The following is a 19,227-nucleotide window of genomic DNA, read 5'->3' on the forward strand; positions in this document are numbered from 1 at the left end:
CGGAGTAGCCACAGTAGTTCTGAGATTCTTCTCTGTAAGTGGGCTACCTGATCTAAAGACAGAAAACAAACTGTAAGATACCCATGAAACACAAAACCATCTAATTAAAAGGTTTATGGGGAACTGCCATTTACATCCAGACACATGACATGACTTATAATGAGTGTCTCTGTTTTTTTATGAATCAGCATGAACCGTCTGAAGTTTTTTCGGTGTGAATCCCCCTTAGCTGATGTCATGCTCTGATGTAAATAACGTCGAGCAGATGACTTAAACTGGGTTGTTTAATAATTCCATCTCTGTATGTTTGCATTCTTCTGTATAATAATAATAATAATAATAATAATAATAACAATAATAATAATAATAATAATAATAATAATAATAATAATAATAAAGTTTTACCCTTTAAATAAATAAATGAAAAACGCGGGGCTTGAGTGGCGCAGTAACACATCACATTATTTCTGGTAAAATTCCGCTTGGTGCCTTCCAAAAAAGTGATTAGATGAAGAAAATCACATTTGAATTTCTGGAAGGTATCTAAAAAATGACCTAATTCCTTTAATTCCAGTAGCAGACTCTGAATTTTCGCTTCGTTAAAGAAAACAGGATATGTCATCCACGCGCAGCATATTGTATGTCTTTTTAAGATGTTCCGCAGGACAGGCGGTTGGCATCCTAGAATTCATTTCACTGCCAAAGTCGCTCTTCAGCTCTTGACGCGCAGCCTTTGAAACCACCTTTGGTTTCAGCTGTTGCATCTCAGCCAGAGGTCTAAAAGCTTAAAGTCTGTGCCTTTTGATAGCTTATAGCCTATATCATTTTCTCTAACACCGCGATGACCGGAGCTTGTATCATTTAATTAATCCCTGGCGTGACGTGCTTAGAGGCAGGTACAAAAAACAGTGAATAGGCGAGGAAGGAGAACCATTACGCAGGTTTTCATGACATCACCATGGGCTGGCTATAAAGCGGCGAGGATTAATACACAGAGTTAGAGAAGCACTTGAGGAGCTTTGGAGTAAAAAACGGACTCTCCTTGTGTTTAGAAGCTGATTGGCTGAAGCTAACGTCCTTCGATCTGAACTGCAGCGCAGAGGAATCCCCGAACAACTGCTAGACTTGTCAAAATGAACTTGTCATACTTTGTAGCATGTGGACTTATGGTCACCTTACTTTCAGTGAGGATGGGGGCAAAACCTTTAACTCAAGCGCAGCAGAAGGTAAGAAAAAGTCACTTGTATTGTTATTACTGACTAGGAGAACCTTTTGATTGGTTTGGACTAAAGCTGCTGGAAGCTGAATACTGAATAAGCAGCTGATCTGTGGCACAGGTCCTCCAGGACAGTAGCTTTGCGCATCATATTTCACAATTTGGTTCTTGTTAAGCTGTTGGGGAAAATCTGTCTTTTTCCACACTCGGAGTGTAACACCCCTGTCCACTTGCACTTTATTTACAAACAGACGGCATGTTCAGTGACATGCAACCGAAACAGCCGGTGAAAGTTTGTTTCCGAGCATCCCTTTGATATTTTTAGACTTTAAATCGCCCCAATGCGATTTTTTAAATGAAACCACATATGGGGAAAACATTAAAATTCTTGCTTTACAATAACTCTGAAAAGCGATTATACTGACTATCAACATCATTTTTGGAATTTTATGTATTTATTAATTGTTGTCAAAATAAGATTCACCAAACCAAAACAAAATTGTGCGTAAAATCGCAATTACGCATAGAATTGGCCCGAATGAATAAAGCTGACCCTTTAAAAAATACTCGTTTGAAATAATGTTGTAATTATTTGCTAAACTCACTAAAATTTGGGAATGTTGGAGGTCTTCGTTACAGTCTACTTTACGAACAGATAAGTAAGCTACACGCACCTGTTTTAAGTTTGTTTATTTTTTTCTTCACTTTGAGAGCGAGGTGTCAGAGTAGGTAACTTAATAAAACAGAAGTACTGCACCCTCTCGGGATGTTCCCTTCTTCAGGGGTTTCCTTCGAGGTTTGAACCTCATGACTGGAGCGTCTCGTGGATCTTTCCCAAAGTTGTTTTTGGTTAGATGATACAAGTTAATGAATTTTTGAGTGCCGTGCTGTGAGAAAAATGCCAACGCGTTTTCCCCCCTGGCCATTACGTTTGTGAAAGCGTTAGAATATATGCCAAGCTGAGGTTTACCTCAAACATTTAGCATATAATGACTGCTCTGCTGAAACGGGCACAAACCATAGATTTCACTTTCATCAAAAGCATTTGTCTTTGCACAATTTATTTGCCTGAGGGAGAGATTGTTTATTTATTTTCTTATCTTTCAGTCTCTTAGAAGTTTGCTGGGCGAGGAGCTGGCGGAGTTTCTGGAGTCGGAGGAGAGGGAGAGACGGCTCGACGCTGTGCGCACTCGGATACGCTTACTGCGCGATTTACGGGTGGACACCCGGCCCAGAGGCATGTTGGCTCGTCTCCTCAACGATCAACCCCCAAACAGGAAACACAAATCGGGAAGCAAGAAGGCTGGCTCCTCGTCACGGAGTGGCTGCTTCGGACACAAGATGGACAGGATAGGCACCATCAGCGGCATGGGATGCTAGGGCTGGAGCAGCGCTGCAATGAATGGTGAGTGGTCGCTCATATCAGTCCCACTTTAACATTATGCAACACTAACTGCAGCCACAAACAGTGACATGTAAACAGAGCCCAGAATGAACAGGGTGAAATGAAATGAAAGAATAAATGCTGAAAGACAAGACGGAGACGAATTACAATCAGGGATTTAAAAAAAGAATGGCCTGGTTAATAAAATGGGCATAATAATTTATTTTTTAATATTTTATTTATTATAATTTCATGTTGGTATTCCTCACGTTAAAAGGATGATTTTACAGGATTATCTGTCATATACCTAAGACACATGTATTTATGCAGCATTGCATGGTTCAGCTACATGGAAAATATTGTGGTTCACTAACTGCCTTTGACATAGAAATATTCAATCTAGGGAAATAATCAAGCCTTAACCTTGTAGCATTACCTCCTAGGACAGGATAGTCTTAGGATAGTTTAAGTGGATAGCCCACTTAAGCTGATGTATGGGAAAGAAACCAGTGAGCATTTAGGAAGTCCACTCTTGTATCTGTGCACATCATCATGAATGATCCCATCTGCTTCTATAACACAAGAACAATATATCACATTTAAGAAAAAGGGCAGGGAGATATCGAGGACGGAAGTGGGGTTGCAGAGACACATTCACGCACATATTTGGTTGTCAAGATCTTTCTTGGAAACGCATTTGTTTCACTAAGTGTTTTTAACATAAACTGAAAAGGGGGCTGTGTGGGTTAATTAAGGATTGGGGAATCTAAGTGACACACGATTAGTCCTGAGGCTTCACACCTTTTTTCGATTTTATGGTAAACTCTGAAATCCGTATGGGGGAGTGTTAGTGACTAACAATGGGTGAGTGTGTTTTTCATTGGTTAACACCATACGGGTGAGTTAATCTGAAGTAAAGTGGTTAGATGAGAAGTGAGTTAATGAGTAAAGAACCAACAAGTAAATTTGGAGATTCCCTGACTGATACACGTATTACGTTAAGAAAAGAGCGAATAAATGAACATGTGTTCATTAGGCTGACCTTGAAAGACTAACCTTTTGCTTTTGTTTTCCTCTCTTTTTCTAGATCTCTGGACGATGTGTTTGTTTGGATGACAAAAGTTGAGTTTGTTCTTACCAGAAGGGGAAAATATAGAAAAACTCATCATGATTGTTCTTTGGTACGAAAGTCACCATGACCAGCATAAACAAAGACTTGGATGACAATACTACAAAATCCTAATATAGATCTATATATATATATACAATAAATATGCAGGTATATATACATATATACAGTACATATATGTATACCATACAACATGGTCAACAGATACAAACACAGATGCGTAGTACAACATGGCGGACAATGGTGTAAAAACTACATACCGCAAAGCTGTATATTGTTGCTGCTGCTGCTGCTGTACATTCATGTACTTCATCTTTCCCTGCATAAATGTATTTATGTTTAAAATCTATTTATATGTTTATAAAAAAAAGAGATATTTATAAATATGAATTTTATTTATGTAACATTTTGGAAATGGATGCAAACTGTAGGTCAATTCTGTTTGTTGCCTTTTTTTTCCCATTTGTCTCAAATAGTTGTAAATGTTTTCAAAAACGATAAAACGGACATTCCATGTGCACTTACATCTTTGATCTCGGTGTCTTTGTGTGTTCCGTGAAACTAGTCAATTCTAGTTGGTGAGCATTTTCTGCCTGGCTTCTGGAGGTTTTGTCAGAAGAGAAACAACGACTGCCCTGCTGTTAGATGGAGCGCCATTCATTTTTATTCAGTTCAATTCAGTTTCATTTCTATGGCGCCAATTCACAAGAAACAGTGACCTCGAAGCGGTTTATGTTGTAAAGACCCTACAATATTAGAAAGAAAAGAAAAACCAAGCAATCATTCGACCCCCTCTTGTTGATGGTGGGAAGAAAAAACTCACTTTTAATAGGAAGAAACCTCCAGAACCAGGCTCAGGGAGGGGCAGCCATCTGCTGTAGCCGGTTGGGTTGATGTTACAAAAGGCACACTTTGGTACAGAGAGCCAGAGTTTAACATTTACTAAAGATTTTATGCTGCTTGGATTTTGAAAAAGTGTTTCAAACATTAGCAAATATCTGAAACTCTGTGTTATCAGATAAAATGTTTATATGAAACAATAAGGATTTGTTGAGTGCTGCATCTATACTGCTGCATTCAACCTAGCATGATCTACCCACACTGTTGAAAGCTCTTGCACAAATTTGCTGCACAAATAGAAGAAAACACTGAAAATTTACATTTTGACTTAAAGCGATCTTTAGAATTCAGGCAATAACACTGTAATCCCAAACCACTAATTAAAAAGATGATAGAAAGCCACTTCCTCCTAATGTTCCTCTAATTCTGTTGCACATTACATCCAGTTACCAGTTGGTAAATTTAAGAGCGATATTATTTAAAATAAGCAGTAAATTCACCTTAAAATTATCCATCCATCCATTCTCTTATGCTTCTCCAATTCATCATGGGGAGGGGGGAGTAAATGGTAAATGGTAAATGGCCTGTATTTATATAGCACCTTACTAGTCCCTAAGGACCCCAAAGCGCTTTACATATCCAGTCATTCACCCATTCACGCACACATTCACACACTGGTGATGGCAAGCTACGTTGTAGCCACAGCCACCCTGGGGCGCACTGACAGAGGCGAGGCTGCCGGACACTGGCGCCACCGGGCCCTCTGACCACCACCAGTAGGCAACGGGTGAAGTGTCTTGCCCAAGGACACAACGACCGAGACTGTCCAAGCTGGGGCTCGAACCGGCAACCTTCCGATTACAAGGCGAACTCCCAACTCTTGAGCCACGATCGCAGGATGTACCGTAGGGTACATCCTGCACAGACAGCCAAACTGTTGCAGGAATAACATACTTTAACATTATATAAAGATGATATATAAGCAAAATGGCTTTTTTATCTCGTAGTTTCCAAACTAAAAGGCTTAAAACAAGACAAGCATATAGAGAAAAGGCCATATACGCGCGATATTAAAAAGGAAAACAAACACACCCAGATTATAATAAAGAAGCATAAAAAAGATAACAAATCGTGCTCAGTTGTGAAACTCTAAAAAGGTCCATTGCTCAAAGATTTCATGGTGTAATTACACAAAAGGGGGTGAGAGCCAGAAAAATACAGAGAGAACACTTTACAAGCTAATTAATACAGTAAAGTCAATGTAAAAGTCTTTTCAAGGATTTCCTTTCTAATACCATGAAACATGATATTTACGGTGTGAGTGTTGTGAATGTGTGCTGACTTTGAGGTTGATACCGATTTGCAAACTGGAGAGAAGTACAACTGACAGAAGCAAACCGAGAGTGCACGTGTACTGTGAAAACACATTTGTAATTATAAATTAGATGTGCTTGTCTCTTTTTTGTGAACCTATATTATTGACTGTAGGATGGTCAAATTCATAGTAACACAACTTTAAACACACACACATACAAAACAGGCCCTGAGGCTGTTGATCGGCTGGGGTTATCCCACAAAACCATTTCTAGGGTTTATAGAGAAGTTTCTAAAAAAAAAAAACATCCAGTGAGCAGCAGTTCTCTAGATGAAAATGTCTTCTTGATTACAAAGGATCAAGGCAGAATTGGAGACTGTTTTGAGCTGACAGGAAGGCAACAGTACCTCCAATAAACATTTGTTACAACTAAGGTATGCAGAAGAGCATGCACAACATGTTGAACCTTGAAGAAGATGTGCCACAGCAGCAGAAGACCGCAAAAGCTGCCACTCTTGTCAGGTAAGAACAGGAAACTGAGGCTATAGTTCACACAGGCTCAACAAAAATGGACAATGGCAGACTGAAAAAATGTAAACTGGTCTGATCGGTCATCATTTGGATGGTAGGATCAAAATCTGGCATGCAAGCATGCATCCATCCTACTTTGTATCAGTGATTCAGCTTGATGCACTGGTGAGAGGGATATTTTCTTGGCACACTTTGGGCCCCTTGTGTCCACCTGTGTATTGTTGCTGACCATGTGCATCCCTTTATGACCATCTTCTGAAGAATGCTTCTAAGAGGATAACGAGTCACAAAGCTCAAATCACCCAAATCTGTTTTTCTCAACATGAGTTCATTGTATTGAGAAAGCCTGTGCATTCACCAAATCTCAGCCCAGTAGAACACATTTGGGATGTGATGGATTGGAAAATTCACATCATGGATGTGATGCTGACAAACTGCAACAACTGTGTGACGCTATCGTGTCAATATGGACCAAAATCTCTGAAGAGTGTTTCCAGCACCTTGTTGAATCTATATCATGAACAATTAAAAGCAAAAAGGGCTCCGGTCCAACCTTGTAGTGGAAAGACATAACTAATGAAGTGGCATTGATGCAGAGGGATTGAATCTTCCCATTTCCTGAACATAGGGAGCCAGGGATACCCCTTCATGGAAAACATTACTAAGAAATAAAATGAAAGGGCTGTAAAGACAATGGGAAATTCTGTGCATCTTTCCTTTGTGATTTTGTATTCTTTTAGTACCATATCACCCCATTAGGGCTCTTCGCTCTCAGACTGCTGGTTTACTTGTTGTTCCTAGAGTATTTAAAGGTAGAATGGGAGGCAGAGCCTTCAGCTTTCAGGCCCTTCTTCAGCTTCCAATTTGGATTTGGAAGACAGACACTATCTCTACTTTTAAGATTAGGCTTAAAACTTTCCATTTGATAAAGCATATCAGGTGAATCAGGTGACCCTGAATCCTCCCTTAGTTATGCTGCAATAGGTGTAGGCTCCTGGGGGATTCCCATGATGCACTGAATGTTTCTTCTTCAGTCACCTTTTTCACTCACTGTGTTTAAACACATCTTTGTATTCAATTATCATTAATCTCTGGCTCTTTTCCACATCATGTCTTTGTCCTGTCTTCATCCATTTACCTTCAACCGGTCGCAGCAGATTGGTGCCCCTCCTTGAGCATTGTTCTACTGGGGGTTTCTTCCTGATAAAAGCTAGTTTTTCCTTCCCACTGTTGCCAAAGCGCTTGCTCATAGGGGGTCATATGATTGTTGCTGAAAGACAGCAGTGAATAATTGGACAAGAGTCAGAGTGACAGGAGGGTTTTTGCAAAGAGGCATACCTGTTCATTCTGCAAATTCAGCATAGACACTGCTGTGTAGTTGTATGTACCTTTGTTAACTCAATATGGCAATTTCAGTAGCTCTTTTTCTTTTGTTGTTGTTGTTTTTTTGTTTTGTTTTTTACACAAAAACAGTTTTTTCAGTTATACTGATATGCTTTAAAACCACCAACAGTGGGACGACTGTAATAACAGTCAACTACAGTTGTGATCACAAGTCCAGAATGTCACAGCAAGACTAAGAAAAGGGGGAAAAGTTGGACAGAATGCAACATTTTGTACAGGTAGACAGGTAGAACAATGGCTACTCTGTGAGCTTTCTGACTACAAAAGATATTGAAGTTCGAGAGAATGGTTAGATTATCATTATTTTCATTATTATCATTATTATTACAAAGAAGAAGGGACCAATAAAGTTACATTATCTTTCTCAAATCAAAGGTAGCTGTAATTCACTGAGACTAGTCTGTAAGACCGAGTGATGTTAAATGCAATGCTGCCTCTGTGTGGTGTTGAGGGTTAATTACTCAAACGTGCTCTTCATGTTGCCCTGGGAATCAGCCGGCTGGCTCCAGGATTCAATTGTGCAACAGAAAAACAATGTATGAATATTTACATTTAAAATTATCTACAATGTAAAAGTGGTAACTTAATGGCGATTAAAAAGAGGTTCATTCACTGCAGAAAAAAAAGCCTAAATATTATTATTATTATCATTTTAAATCTACCAAAAAGGCAACAAACACCTATTGCTTACATCCTTCCTGTGTGTAGTCATCCATGCAAAGGCAAACTCTGAGCATGGAAAACCCCTGCATAGAGGGGTTTTTTTATTTTTAAGTTTTATTTAAATGTATACAGTTACATGAAATACATGTACTAAAACTGGACTGAACTACTATGTATACCCCCACTTTGAAGTATTTAGATTATACTATACTATACTAGTTGGGAACTATCACTGTTCACTGTGTAGCGTGTACCTCGTGGTGGACTACACGTGGTTGATAGTTTGGCAACCGTGCCGAACCACGTGGCCATGTAAACAGCTGTATGGTATATGTGACAATAAGCTGTATATGGTTTATGTAGCGTTAAGTCCGGGAAATTGCCGAAAATAGTTTTCTTTAACATTTTAACTGTAAACATCTATAACTATACGTATATTAAAAACAAAACCATGATAATAATAATAATGATATAATAACAATGTAAATAATACATGTTCATGTTAAATACAGACTGTCATAACATTGACTTTAAAGGTTAAACACGGTAGATTTGACAGTGCTGCCTAGTATTTTTGTCATGTATTTAGTGATATAGTGAGACGAGAATAGTTATACAGTATTTCCTTGGAGTAGTAAAATTCAATGTTTCCTGTATGTGGGGTGAGGCGCGGGCACGACGCAAATACATTAGCTTGTGATTGGTAGAGACAGTCATGTGGGCGGGTCGGCGAGAGCGCGCGAAGAAGGGGAGTACAGAGCGAGTCTTCGTCGTCTCTGTCTTTCCTGTCCAATGTCCCATCGAGTAGGCAGGTCCACGTGCATACATTAGCTATTCTTTTTTAAATTCATCTTCAGACGTCCAGCTTCTCGTGTTTTATTGAAACACACAACAGCACAATGGTGAAGTTAGCAAAGGTAAGATTACGTCATTCTATTTTAAAATAGTGCGTGCGTTTGTGATAGAAAGAGGGCTTGTGTTTACGCACGAGGCCTTTAAGCAGAAGTTGGTGCGTTTGTTAAAAAACGGGGGGTGAACTCGCGGAAAAAGAAAATGTCCGCTCAGGTAAAGCTGCGATTGTCGCCTCTTTTTTTTTTTTTTTTTTTTTTTTTTTTTAAATTAATCAACATGGTGGTGGTGTTGCCGCATTTACTACGCCTTTTTCGTTTGCGATCAGCCATGTTTGTGCCTCGCTTTTGGCTCTCTGGCCTGCTAAGCTAAACTGCTGCTTAGTGTGGATTTCGTGCGCGCTCTCGATTTAAGTATGGCGTATAAAAAGACTTAAACAAAATCAATTTATAGCCAGCCTGCCAACCTGTACCAACATTTGTTAGAAAACTATTGTAAAAACCGAAAATTTGAGCACGCGGCTAGCTTAACAACTAGCATTAGCGTATTCATACCCGGACTTGATTCTAATTTCCTTCATTTTGTGGAAATAATGGTAGTTCTCGGTGTTAAGTTTAAACTGTCCCACTTAAACACTTTCTGTCATGTAATGGACTTTCTGGATAACTGTTCGGCATATGTTTATATATATATAATTCTTTTTTTAATGCTTGTCAGCAAATGGTAAAATTACCCAGCATGCTAGCTGACCGACCTCTAGAGCTCCACGTGGGTTCTGCGCCTGCTCTGAGTGACACACGAGGCAAGCAACCAAAACCGAGAAAATCCATCGGCGAGCTCATGTGTAATTTGAGTGGCTTATTTTAAACTCACGTGACCGTTTGCCGTTGATGATTTAAATATTGTACCAGCAGCACGGCTCTCCTGTTTTATATTTTAACCGTGGAATTCCACGTGGCCTAAAGCCCCTCATGTTTGCGGACATGCTGCAGCGGGTGCCATGATTGTTAGACCCTCTTCTTTACCGGAATCTATGCTTGGCTACTTGTAGGCTCCATTATTGTTGGGTTTTAAAAACATTGGTAATAACAGTTTTTGCATTTTGGGATTTCTTTTGAAGGCAGCAAATAAGCAAGCAGCTCAGAAGAAAAAGGCCCCTCCACCCCCCAAAGAAGTGGAGGAGGAATCCAGCGAAGAGGACAGCAGTGATGAGGAAGAAGAGGTACATAGACTTTGACTCAAGTATTTTATGGCTAGAAAAAAATATTTAAAATGTGGTATTAAGTGTTTTTATTTTTGTATTTTTTTTTTTTTTTAATACTGCAGGCTCCACCACCTAAAGCGGTGAAGAAAGCCACACCAGCCAAAGGCACCAAAGTTGTTGGAAATGGCACTCCTGCCAAAAAAGCAGAAAGTGAAGATGATGATTCTGGTAAGTAATAAAGGACCAAAACGAAACTAATTGAATGATACTCATATTTCACATAACTCACATAATCAATTGGGCTTTAATATATAGAGATTGACCTATTGTGTGTGTTTTGGTGTTTAAGGATCATCCAAATGTTAGAAAGTGAGTCCCTCGAACTTTGAGCGATGCCTGATGCATTTAATAGTTATAAATGTGTTGCTTTTGACATTTTAGTTACAACAGTGAAACAGATGGTCTTTAGAAAGAAAACCTTCGAAGTTATGAAAGCTGCTGTTTCCATTTAACTGGTGAATGTGTCGTGTTGTCCAAATTTATAATATACGTTCTTGATCTAAATAAATAGGGTAAAACTTCACACTGTACATCATTCTTAAAGTAAGCATAATATTGCCTAAGACAATTTTGCTATTTATCATATATAGATGAATCATCAGAGGAGGAGGCCCCCCCACCAAAGAAGACACCTGCAAAGGCAACTCCAGCCAAAAAAGCACCAGCTAAGGCAGCTGCTGCAAAAGCAGAGGAGTCAGATGATGACGATGATGATGAGGAGGATGGTAAGGCTTTTGGTATTGTGTGACTGATAGTAATTACTGTTGTACTGTGTTTTTAACAAAACTGTTGATGGCTTCATTTTAATCTGATCCAAGCATTTGTGCTAACAATCTGATGATGTAATGCGTCCCAAAACATCCTCCATTTCTTGGCATGCATGTGGTTGTTTAGTACTCATGTGTGTAATGTACGGAGGAAAAACAAAGACAGCGCTATGTCTTCGGTACCGGTGTGTATTTGACTGTCTGCCGGTCCTATCCTCAATCGCTGTTACAACCTAATGCCCTGTTTTGAACTCTGAAGAGGTTTTGTTGAAAATTTTCTGCAATTAAAACGAAAGCTCGTGTTTTTCTTGTCTAGATGAGTCTGAAGAAGAGGCCCCACCACCCAAGAAGGCAGCCAAGCCAGCTGCTAAGCCTGCAGCAAAGCCCCCAGTGAAGGCTCAGCCTGCAAAGGAGTCCTCTGATGATGACGACGACGATGATGATGACGAGTCAGAAGAGGAAGCCCCTCCCCCCAAGAAGGCTACTCCAGCAAAGCCAGCTGCCAAGGCTGCAAAGGCTCAGCCTGCTAAAGAAGAGTCATCTGAAGAAGATGATGATGAAGACGATGATGGTAAGACTGAGCCTCGCATTTCTCTTTTTTGTTTTTAACAGGAGCCATTGTCTTTGAAAATAGTTAACACTGTATGATGATCAACAAGGGACTTAATACTGATCACGTATGATGTCACCTTTTGAACTATCTGACCCACAGTAATACTCGTTTTCAATGCATTTGAATTCGGCCACAGTTACTGTGAGATTCACGTCATTGGCAATGATTCTGCTTTTTAGACTCTGAAGAGGAAATGGACACTACTCCTGCTCCAGCAGCCACCAAGGCAAAGAAAGCAGGCATGGTTAAAGCCAAGGAAGAGTCTGAAGACGATGAGGAGGATGACGAAGAAGATGACGATGAGGAGGACGACGATGAGGAGGAGGAAGAAGAAAGTAAGTTTGGGGGGTTTAAAAAAAAATAATATATTTTTTTTTTAAATAAAAAACAAAAATTAAGTGTTATTCTCCCAGTTTTTATAAATTCACTTAAAAGTGACCACCACCCTTTAATAAAGATGTGTGTGTGCTGTAATATGGCTTATGTACTGTACTTTAGTCTTTGTTGATGATGTGGACAGTGAAGCCTCACTACCCCACTCAATGTTTTTATCGTCATTCTCCTTTCCGAACAGAACCCACAGCCGCAAAGAGGAAGGCTGAGAGCAAAAAGGACACTCCACCTGCCAAGAAAGCAAAGTCAGAAGGACAGGGTAAGAATAAATATATTCTGCCTGTTTTAATAAGCTTTCTTTACGTTTATCAACAAGAGGCTTAATGCTAATCATAAAATTCTCCTTTATGTCTAACATAAATATCAATAATGCATTTTTACACCAAAAGTAATTGAAGTGTTTTCCTGTTTGCCAGCGTTTTCTCTGTTTGTTGGAAACTTGAACTCAAGCAAAGATTTTGATGAGATCAAAGCTTCGCTGAGGAAATTCTTCTCCAAAAACGGCCTTGAGATCACAGACGTGCGGTTAGGAGGAAACAAGTAAGAATTGCATTTAAAACAAATCCTAATTGTTAATCCCGTCTGGTTGGCTTATTCTTGCCTATCAAAATGCACTCGTTAGGTATAAGTGATTGATTTTGAGTGTATTGCAAATATCAGCTGTGTTTGACTTGTTCTGTTTGTATCACCATGATAACGTTAAGATTAACATCTGAAGACAGTTTGGCTGCCATAGCCGGTTGATAGAAACGGTTAATGATTTACTCAGTTTGTTAATATTTCACAGTTAACAGCTAAATTTATGGTAAGATATAAGTATCCTGTCATTGTAAATGGCATGACAGCACCCTTGTTTTATTGCTAAAATTAAAAAAAAGAAACTGGTCTGTGACACTTGAATTCATTGAAGGCGGCATTGTCTGATGTTGCTTGCATTTTTAACTCTACAGGAAATTTGGCTATGTGGACTTTGCATCTGAGGAGGACCTGCAGAAGGGCCTGGAGCTCAACGGCAAAAAGGTCATGGGCCAGGAAGTGAAACTGGAAAAGGCCCGCAGCAAAGAAGGCTCGCAAGACAGCAAAAAAGGTAATGATGTCATGAATTGAAACATTTCTTTGTGGGTGGAAAATAATTTTGTTCCTGTACCCGCGCTGACACTGACATATGGCCCACAGAGAAGGACGCACGGACACTGTTTGTAAAGAACCTTCCCTTCTCCGCAACGGCAGATGACCTGAAAGAGATCTTTAAAGATGCAGTAGAAATCCGGGTGCCTCCTGGCCAGAATACTTCAAACAAAGGGTAGGTTGTAAATGTTTCGTACATTAGACAGTGGTTGGAAAAAATATATAAAAAGCACAGCAATCAATAATTATTGATTATCTAAATTATTACTATTAACTCGGACTCTACAAGTTTGGACTGATAATCCTAGATAGCATAGTAAACAGTTGAAGTTATGGGCAGTAGTTGTAGACCATGAACTGCTGATTACTTTTCATCATTATCACTCAGTTCCTTTGTTTTTAAGAGTATGTCCCATGTTTTTGTTTTGTTTTTTACAGTATTGCTTACGTAGAGTTCAAAACTGAGGCTGATGCAGAGAGGACGATGGAGGAGACCCAGGGGTCTGAAGTACAGGGGAGGTCCATCATCATTGACTATACTGGAGAGAAGAGCCACATGGGAGCCAGAGCATCAGGTAAGCTTGAGATATTTTGTAGAACTGTGAGACAAACTACTTGTAGCAAGCAGTTCTAATAATTTCAATTATTATAATGCATCAGTATCTATACTCTTAATGAAAGTGTCTGTGTTTGTATGGCCAATGCCAGTTCTGCAAATGTACTGATCTATAGTGAACATAACATAAGACGGCTGAAAAATGTTTCATCTTTTCTTTTTGTAGCATCCGAAGCAGCCAGCAAAACCCTGGTCGTGAACAATCTCTCCTTCAACGCAACAGAGGAAGTGCTGCAGTCCACATTTGAGAAAGCTGTTTCTATTAGGATTCCACAGAGAGATGGCAGACCCAAAGGGTGAGTGTCTGTGTGGCCACTGGTAAAGGATCGTGTTTTAAGCCCAACAAGGGCTTTCGATCTTTAAAATGTAGTTATGGTGTGTAAAACACCTGCGCCTTCTCTTGAGCTCCTGTAAATCTTCCTCATGATAGTACTTGGATTCGCACGAGAAGTAGAGCCAGTGCACAGTTAGAACAGGCCTGCCCACCTTCATGGGTGTTGCCTATGTCTGCTGTGCAACAATTGCAGTAAACTTTGTAAAACAACAAAATTGAAACATTTTAACCCTAATAGCCCTCAGCAAGACATTCAGATGAAGTACTTCAAAACAGATGTTGACTCTATTGTTGTGCTTCTTTCCTTAGTTTTGCTTTTCTGGAGTTTGAGAGCACAGATGATGCTAAAGATGCTCTAGAAAATTTCAACAACACAGAAATTGAAGGCCGATCAATCCGACTGGAGTACAGCCAGAGCAGAGATTGGAACAGGGGAAACTCAGGTAGGTCATGAAACCAAGCAGTTGTCTCTTTAGTTAAGACTCAGCCAGCTGTGATGAAATCTTGATCTCCTGAAACTCTGTGAAGATTCAAAGATAGTCAAGTCCTGAGCTGATCTTTCCATGAATTTTAATTTGTTGTATTGTTAAGATTTGCCCAGATAGGTATTATTTTGCTTATTTACATGATGCCATCTTCTCTACCAGGTCCAACTAAAACCCTGTTTGTCAAGGGTCTCTCTGAGGACACAACAGAAGAGACCCTCAAGGATGCCTTTGAGGGTGCTGTAGCAGCCAGGATAGTTACAGACAGAGATACAGGGTCATCAAAAGGGTAAGTTTGAACAGGTGCAAACACTCCTTCTCACGGTCGGCACTTCTCTTGAGCACCGCTCTGTCTAACAGTGACAGTGTACGGTTTCGTATGAGAAGGAGAGCAAAGTCGCAGTTAAACAGGCAGCTGCCTTAGTGGCAGTTGCCCATGTCTGATGTGAAACAGACTCGATGTGGTGTAAATTAGACTACTTTGCTCAGATGAATTATTTAAAAACCAATACTTCACCCAACAAAGTAAAATAGTTTAGTTCATGGCACTGCATTAGAGTTACGGAAACAGATTCTAATTAATAAATGTATCTCGTCCCCTAACCTGTCTGGCTCTATAGTTTCGGCTTTGTGGACTTCAGCAATGAGGACGACTGCAAAGCGGCTAAGGAGGCAATGGAGGATGGAGAGATTGACGGCAGCAAGGTGACTCTGGACTACGCTAAGCCCAAGGGTGAAGGTGGCTTCCGTGGAGGCAGAGGTGGTGGTGGCTTCGGCGGTCGAGGTGGTGGCAGAGGAGGCCGTGGTGGTTTTGGCGGTTTTGGTGGTCGTGGTGGCGGTGGAAGAGGACGAGGAGGACCTCGTGGAGGTGGACGCGGAGGGGGACGCGGTGGTTTCGGAGGTAAGGGATTAAACTCTTAAAGGATGACCATAGTAGCCACAGGTTTAACTGACATGCAGCTTTAAGCTGGTAGATTTTTACATTTGTTGTAAAAATCTACCAGCTTAACTCTTGGAACAAAGAGTTAACTGACACAGAGCGATGTCTACGTGTGCCTCTTTGTTTTGTAAAATAACTAAACATGCTGTCTGGTAGATTAAGTTTCCCGTCTTTCTTGTTTCAGGTGGAAGAGGTGGCGGTGGTTTTGGAGGCAAACCCCAGGGGAAGAAAATAAAGTTTGATGACTAAAGTCTTAGTCTATTTTACTTTTTGAAAGGACTCTGGTTGCATCAGTTTTCAGAGCTTTTGGACATTCCACAAAGCGTCATTGGTATATATTTAACTGTTAATGGGCATTTTAGCCCTTTATTTAGACCCCTCAGACCTTCCATCCCCCTTCTGTGCCAGAATGGTACTTCTGACCTTTTCAGCTTAATCGAGACGTGAATACTGAATGTCCTAAATGCAAACCTGCACCTCACCCCCCCCGAAGCACACTTGCTTTTCTGGAGGAATAAAATGGAACGGATCAGGTTCGCTGTGAAAAATATGCTTGGTTTTGTCAGATACATTGTGTAAATTTAAACAGTTTGTATGATTTCGTTTTACCTTTTGTAAAAAGAAATACACTTGTATCCATATGTTTTGTTCTTATTTTGTCACTTAGTTTACTTTAGAAGCTAATTTTTACTGTAATGTGCAAAGCATATTTTGATAAGAGTTGAGTCCTTGCTCATGAGTTGGGATGTTGAGAATGACAAATGTTCACATTTTGCTTGTTTGGTGGGATGCTGTCGATGTCTGAGTTGCAGATGAAAGATCTCTAATCTATGTAACATAAAATATTTGTAGTGCATTGACTAATTTTTTTTTTTTTTTCTTCCCCCCATCTGACGATTTTCAGACGATTAAAACCTTGTATGTGGTGATTTTTAAATGACTCTTGCAATAATTTGTCTTCTAAGTCGTGTCCTTTAGACACTGTCCTCTTTCACTAGTGCTGATCAGTTTCTCTGTCAATGGGATATGTGCAGACTTTCAAGGTGTCTCTAATTAAACCACTACTCTTAAAAAAAGAAAAAAATCAGTCCCAGCTAAAGTTATCAAACTATAGACCAATCTTCCTCTAATTTCAAAAGTTCTTGAAAAACTAACGTAGTTTGACAAGGAAATGATCTCTTAGATGTTTCAGTCAGGATTTACGGATGGAAACTGCCCATAGCACAGAAACTGTACTGGTGAAGGTTATAAATATTTTCTGGCCTCTGAAAGTGCACTGTGTACTTTTTCTGTTACACCTCAGTGCAGCGTTTGATAATATTAATCAATATTCTACTACAGAGATTGTGCTGTTGGTGTTAAAAGATGCACTCCTGTGGTTGCAGTTACATATCTGAGAGACAGTTGTGTATTTAAATTGGGAGTAATTTTATTTAACATAAGTTTGTCACATTGTTCTGTGCTGGGATCAATTCTATTTACATTATGCATGCTTTCCTTAGACAAGGTAATATTAGAAAACAATGCATATAGTTCCATTGCTATGCAGATGATACTTTTATAGTTTTATGTATTCATGAAGTGAACTAAAGGCTTGTCTTAAAGGCCTGAATCACCCGTAAGTTCACAAGAAATTGAGGTTATTGTAATCAGCCCTAGAAATTATAGAAACAGTTTCTAAGATTTGGAATAGGTGCTAATGGAAAGAGGCATTGTAACCACTACTTTGGATGCCATTACCCATAATATTTAGCCAGGATATGTACTTCAATGTGCACAGTCAAAAATATATAGACTGCTTTCTTTCATCTATGCAGTATTTTTCAAATCAGAAAATCTGGTTTCAGAGTGATGCCAAAAAAATTCATTCATTACTTCTCAGCTGCCATTAGAATTACTGAATGCATGCATCATTATAAACAGGCTGTTCTGAAAGTGTCCAGTTAATCCAAAGCACTAAAGCACAGATGAGAAAGAAAGATTTAATTTCTTCCATGTTGGTTTCTTTTCATTGGCTCACTGTTAAAGATCTCATAATACTGAAATATCATAATCAAGCACTTCACGCTCAGACTGCTGGTTTACTTGTGGACCTCCTTGTGGAAGAATCTCCAAGTTTGTATTCAGGAAACAAACCTTTCTGCTTTAAAGATTAGTACATCGATACAGATGGCTGTCCGTCCCCAAGCCTGGTTCTACTCGAGGTTTCCTACTATTAAAAGGAGTTTTTCCTTCCCACCATTACAAATTGCTCGCTCATAGAGGCTTGCTTCATTATTGGGATTCTCTCCAATACCTTAGAGTGTGAACTGGCAGGGAGCAGCCAAAGGTAGCTCTAAAAGTCAATAACATGGCTTGTTGAGAACACTTGCGGTTTATTTTACCACCTACAAAGTGGACAACAAGCACGGTGAGTACTTTGGGAATACCAGGCTTTGATCCTAAAATAAAACACCAGAAAAAGATTCCAAAGATTAGACAAGAAAGGGATTATTTTGTCTGAGGATCACGTCACAGAAGTGCTTTGAATACTCAATTCAATTTTATTTACGTTGAGATACTGCTGTACTAAATAAATCAACCACATGGTGCCGCTAGAGGACAAGCCCACTGAAGCTGAGACGCAAATGAGCCTGAGAGATTTGCACTCAGTGCGAATCAACTCGTCTTAACACGCTTTACCACAGGAGTAATGGATGTCTGATATAAAGCAGCCAAAATCATATAATACAGCTGCCAGCTTTGAATCTGGGCCAGGGGTTAGGCACAAAAAGTGATTGCTTGTATTTAAACAGTGATACAGTTGGCCTATGACAAACAAATCTCATGAATGATGTTAAGCCACTTTGAGCAAACAACACAAACAACATTCCAGTCACAAGGAAGAAGCTGCAATCAGATTTTAGCAAAGTGACTCTTATGTATGCTTTATTTATCTAAAAGGCAAAAGGTGTGAGTGACATTAAAAAATGTATTTTTGTTAAGGGCATTAGAGGTTCTAACACATATAATATAACCATTCTATTTTCTCCCTCCCCACCATCCTGTGTATCTTCAGTGATCAACTATCAAATAAAGGCAAAACTGCCAAAAAAAAGTCATCTTAAGAAGCAAAAAAAAATCTGTGACAAAAGACAAACCCATCAAGCAGTTATGTAATCCTGGCAGGTAGGTGACAAAAACTATCAGCAAACAGCACCTCTATAAAGGACGGGCTGTTACTGTAACTCTGTTCTCTGATTGTTCACGTGTAAGAGGACTCAGTGCGACCTGACTCGAGTTCCTGTGGCAGGAGTGTCTTTTGTCAGTGACACCAGCAGACAGGAGACAGCGCCATGCTGCCATCAGATGGCTCT

At 39.7% G+C, this 19,227-nt stretch overlaps 2 protein-coding genes and 2 non-coding genes across 4 annotated transcripts; all 4 read left to right on the plus strand.

Annotated features, from left to right (window-relative positions):
• Positions 1–714: 714 nt before the first annotated feature.
• Positions 715–4,253, plus strand: nppc (natriuretic peptide C). Its single transcript, XM_003449007.5, has 3 exons — positions 715–1,226; positions 2,324–2,621; positions 3,688–4,253. The coding sequence occupies exons 1-2, from the start codon at positions 1,134–1,136 to the stop codon at positions 2,594–2,596; spliced, it is 366 nt and encodes a 121-aa protein (XP_003449055.1). The 5' UTR covers positions 715–1,133; the 3' UTR covers positions 2,597–2,621; positions 3,688–4,253.
• Positions 4,254–9,213: 4,960 nt separating this feature from the next.
• On the plus strand, positions 9,214–16,808 carry ncl (nucleolin). Its single transcript, XM_005453948.4, has 16 exons — positions 9,214–9,399; positions 10,452–10,553; positions 10,658–10,763; positions 11,186–11,320; positions 11,679–11,933; positions 12,155–12,310; positions 12,550–12,627; positions 12,785–12,908; positions 13,319–13,455; positions 13,545–13,671; positions 13,935–14,071; positions 14,279–14,408; positions 14,756–14,889; positions 15,094–15,220; positions 15,552–15,832; positions 16,056–16,808. Exons 1-16 carry the CDS (start codon positions 9,382–9,384, stop codon positions 16,118–16,120), a joined length of 2,112 nt encoding a protein of 703 aa, XP_005454005.1. The 5' UTR covers positions 9,214–9,381; the 3' UTR covers positions 16,121–16,808.
• LOC112842556 (small nucleolar RNA SNORA57) lies at positions 11,457–11,596 on the plus strand. The gene has a single exon (XR_003214367.1). It is a non-coding gene; the product is annotated as a small nucleolar RNA SNORA57 (small nucleolar RNA).
• On the plus strand, positions 15,261–15,387 carry LOC112842551 (small nucleolar RNA SNORA75). Its single transcript, XR_003214363.1, has one exon. It is a non-coding gene; the product is annotated as a small nucleolar RNA SNORA75 (small nucleolar RNA).
• Positions 16,809–19,227: the final 2,419 nt, after the last annotated feature.

This window comes from Oreochromis niloticus, linkage group LG15, assembly GCF_001858045.2.
Source record: "Oreochromis niloticus isolate F11D_XX linkage group LG15, O_niloticus_UMD_NMBU, whole genome shotgun sequence".
In the NCBI taxonomy this organism is placed as follows: Eukaryota; Metazoa; Chordata; class Actinopteri; order Cichliformes; family Cichlidae; genus Oreochromis; species Oreochromis niloticus.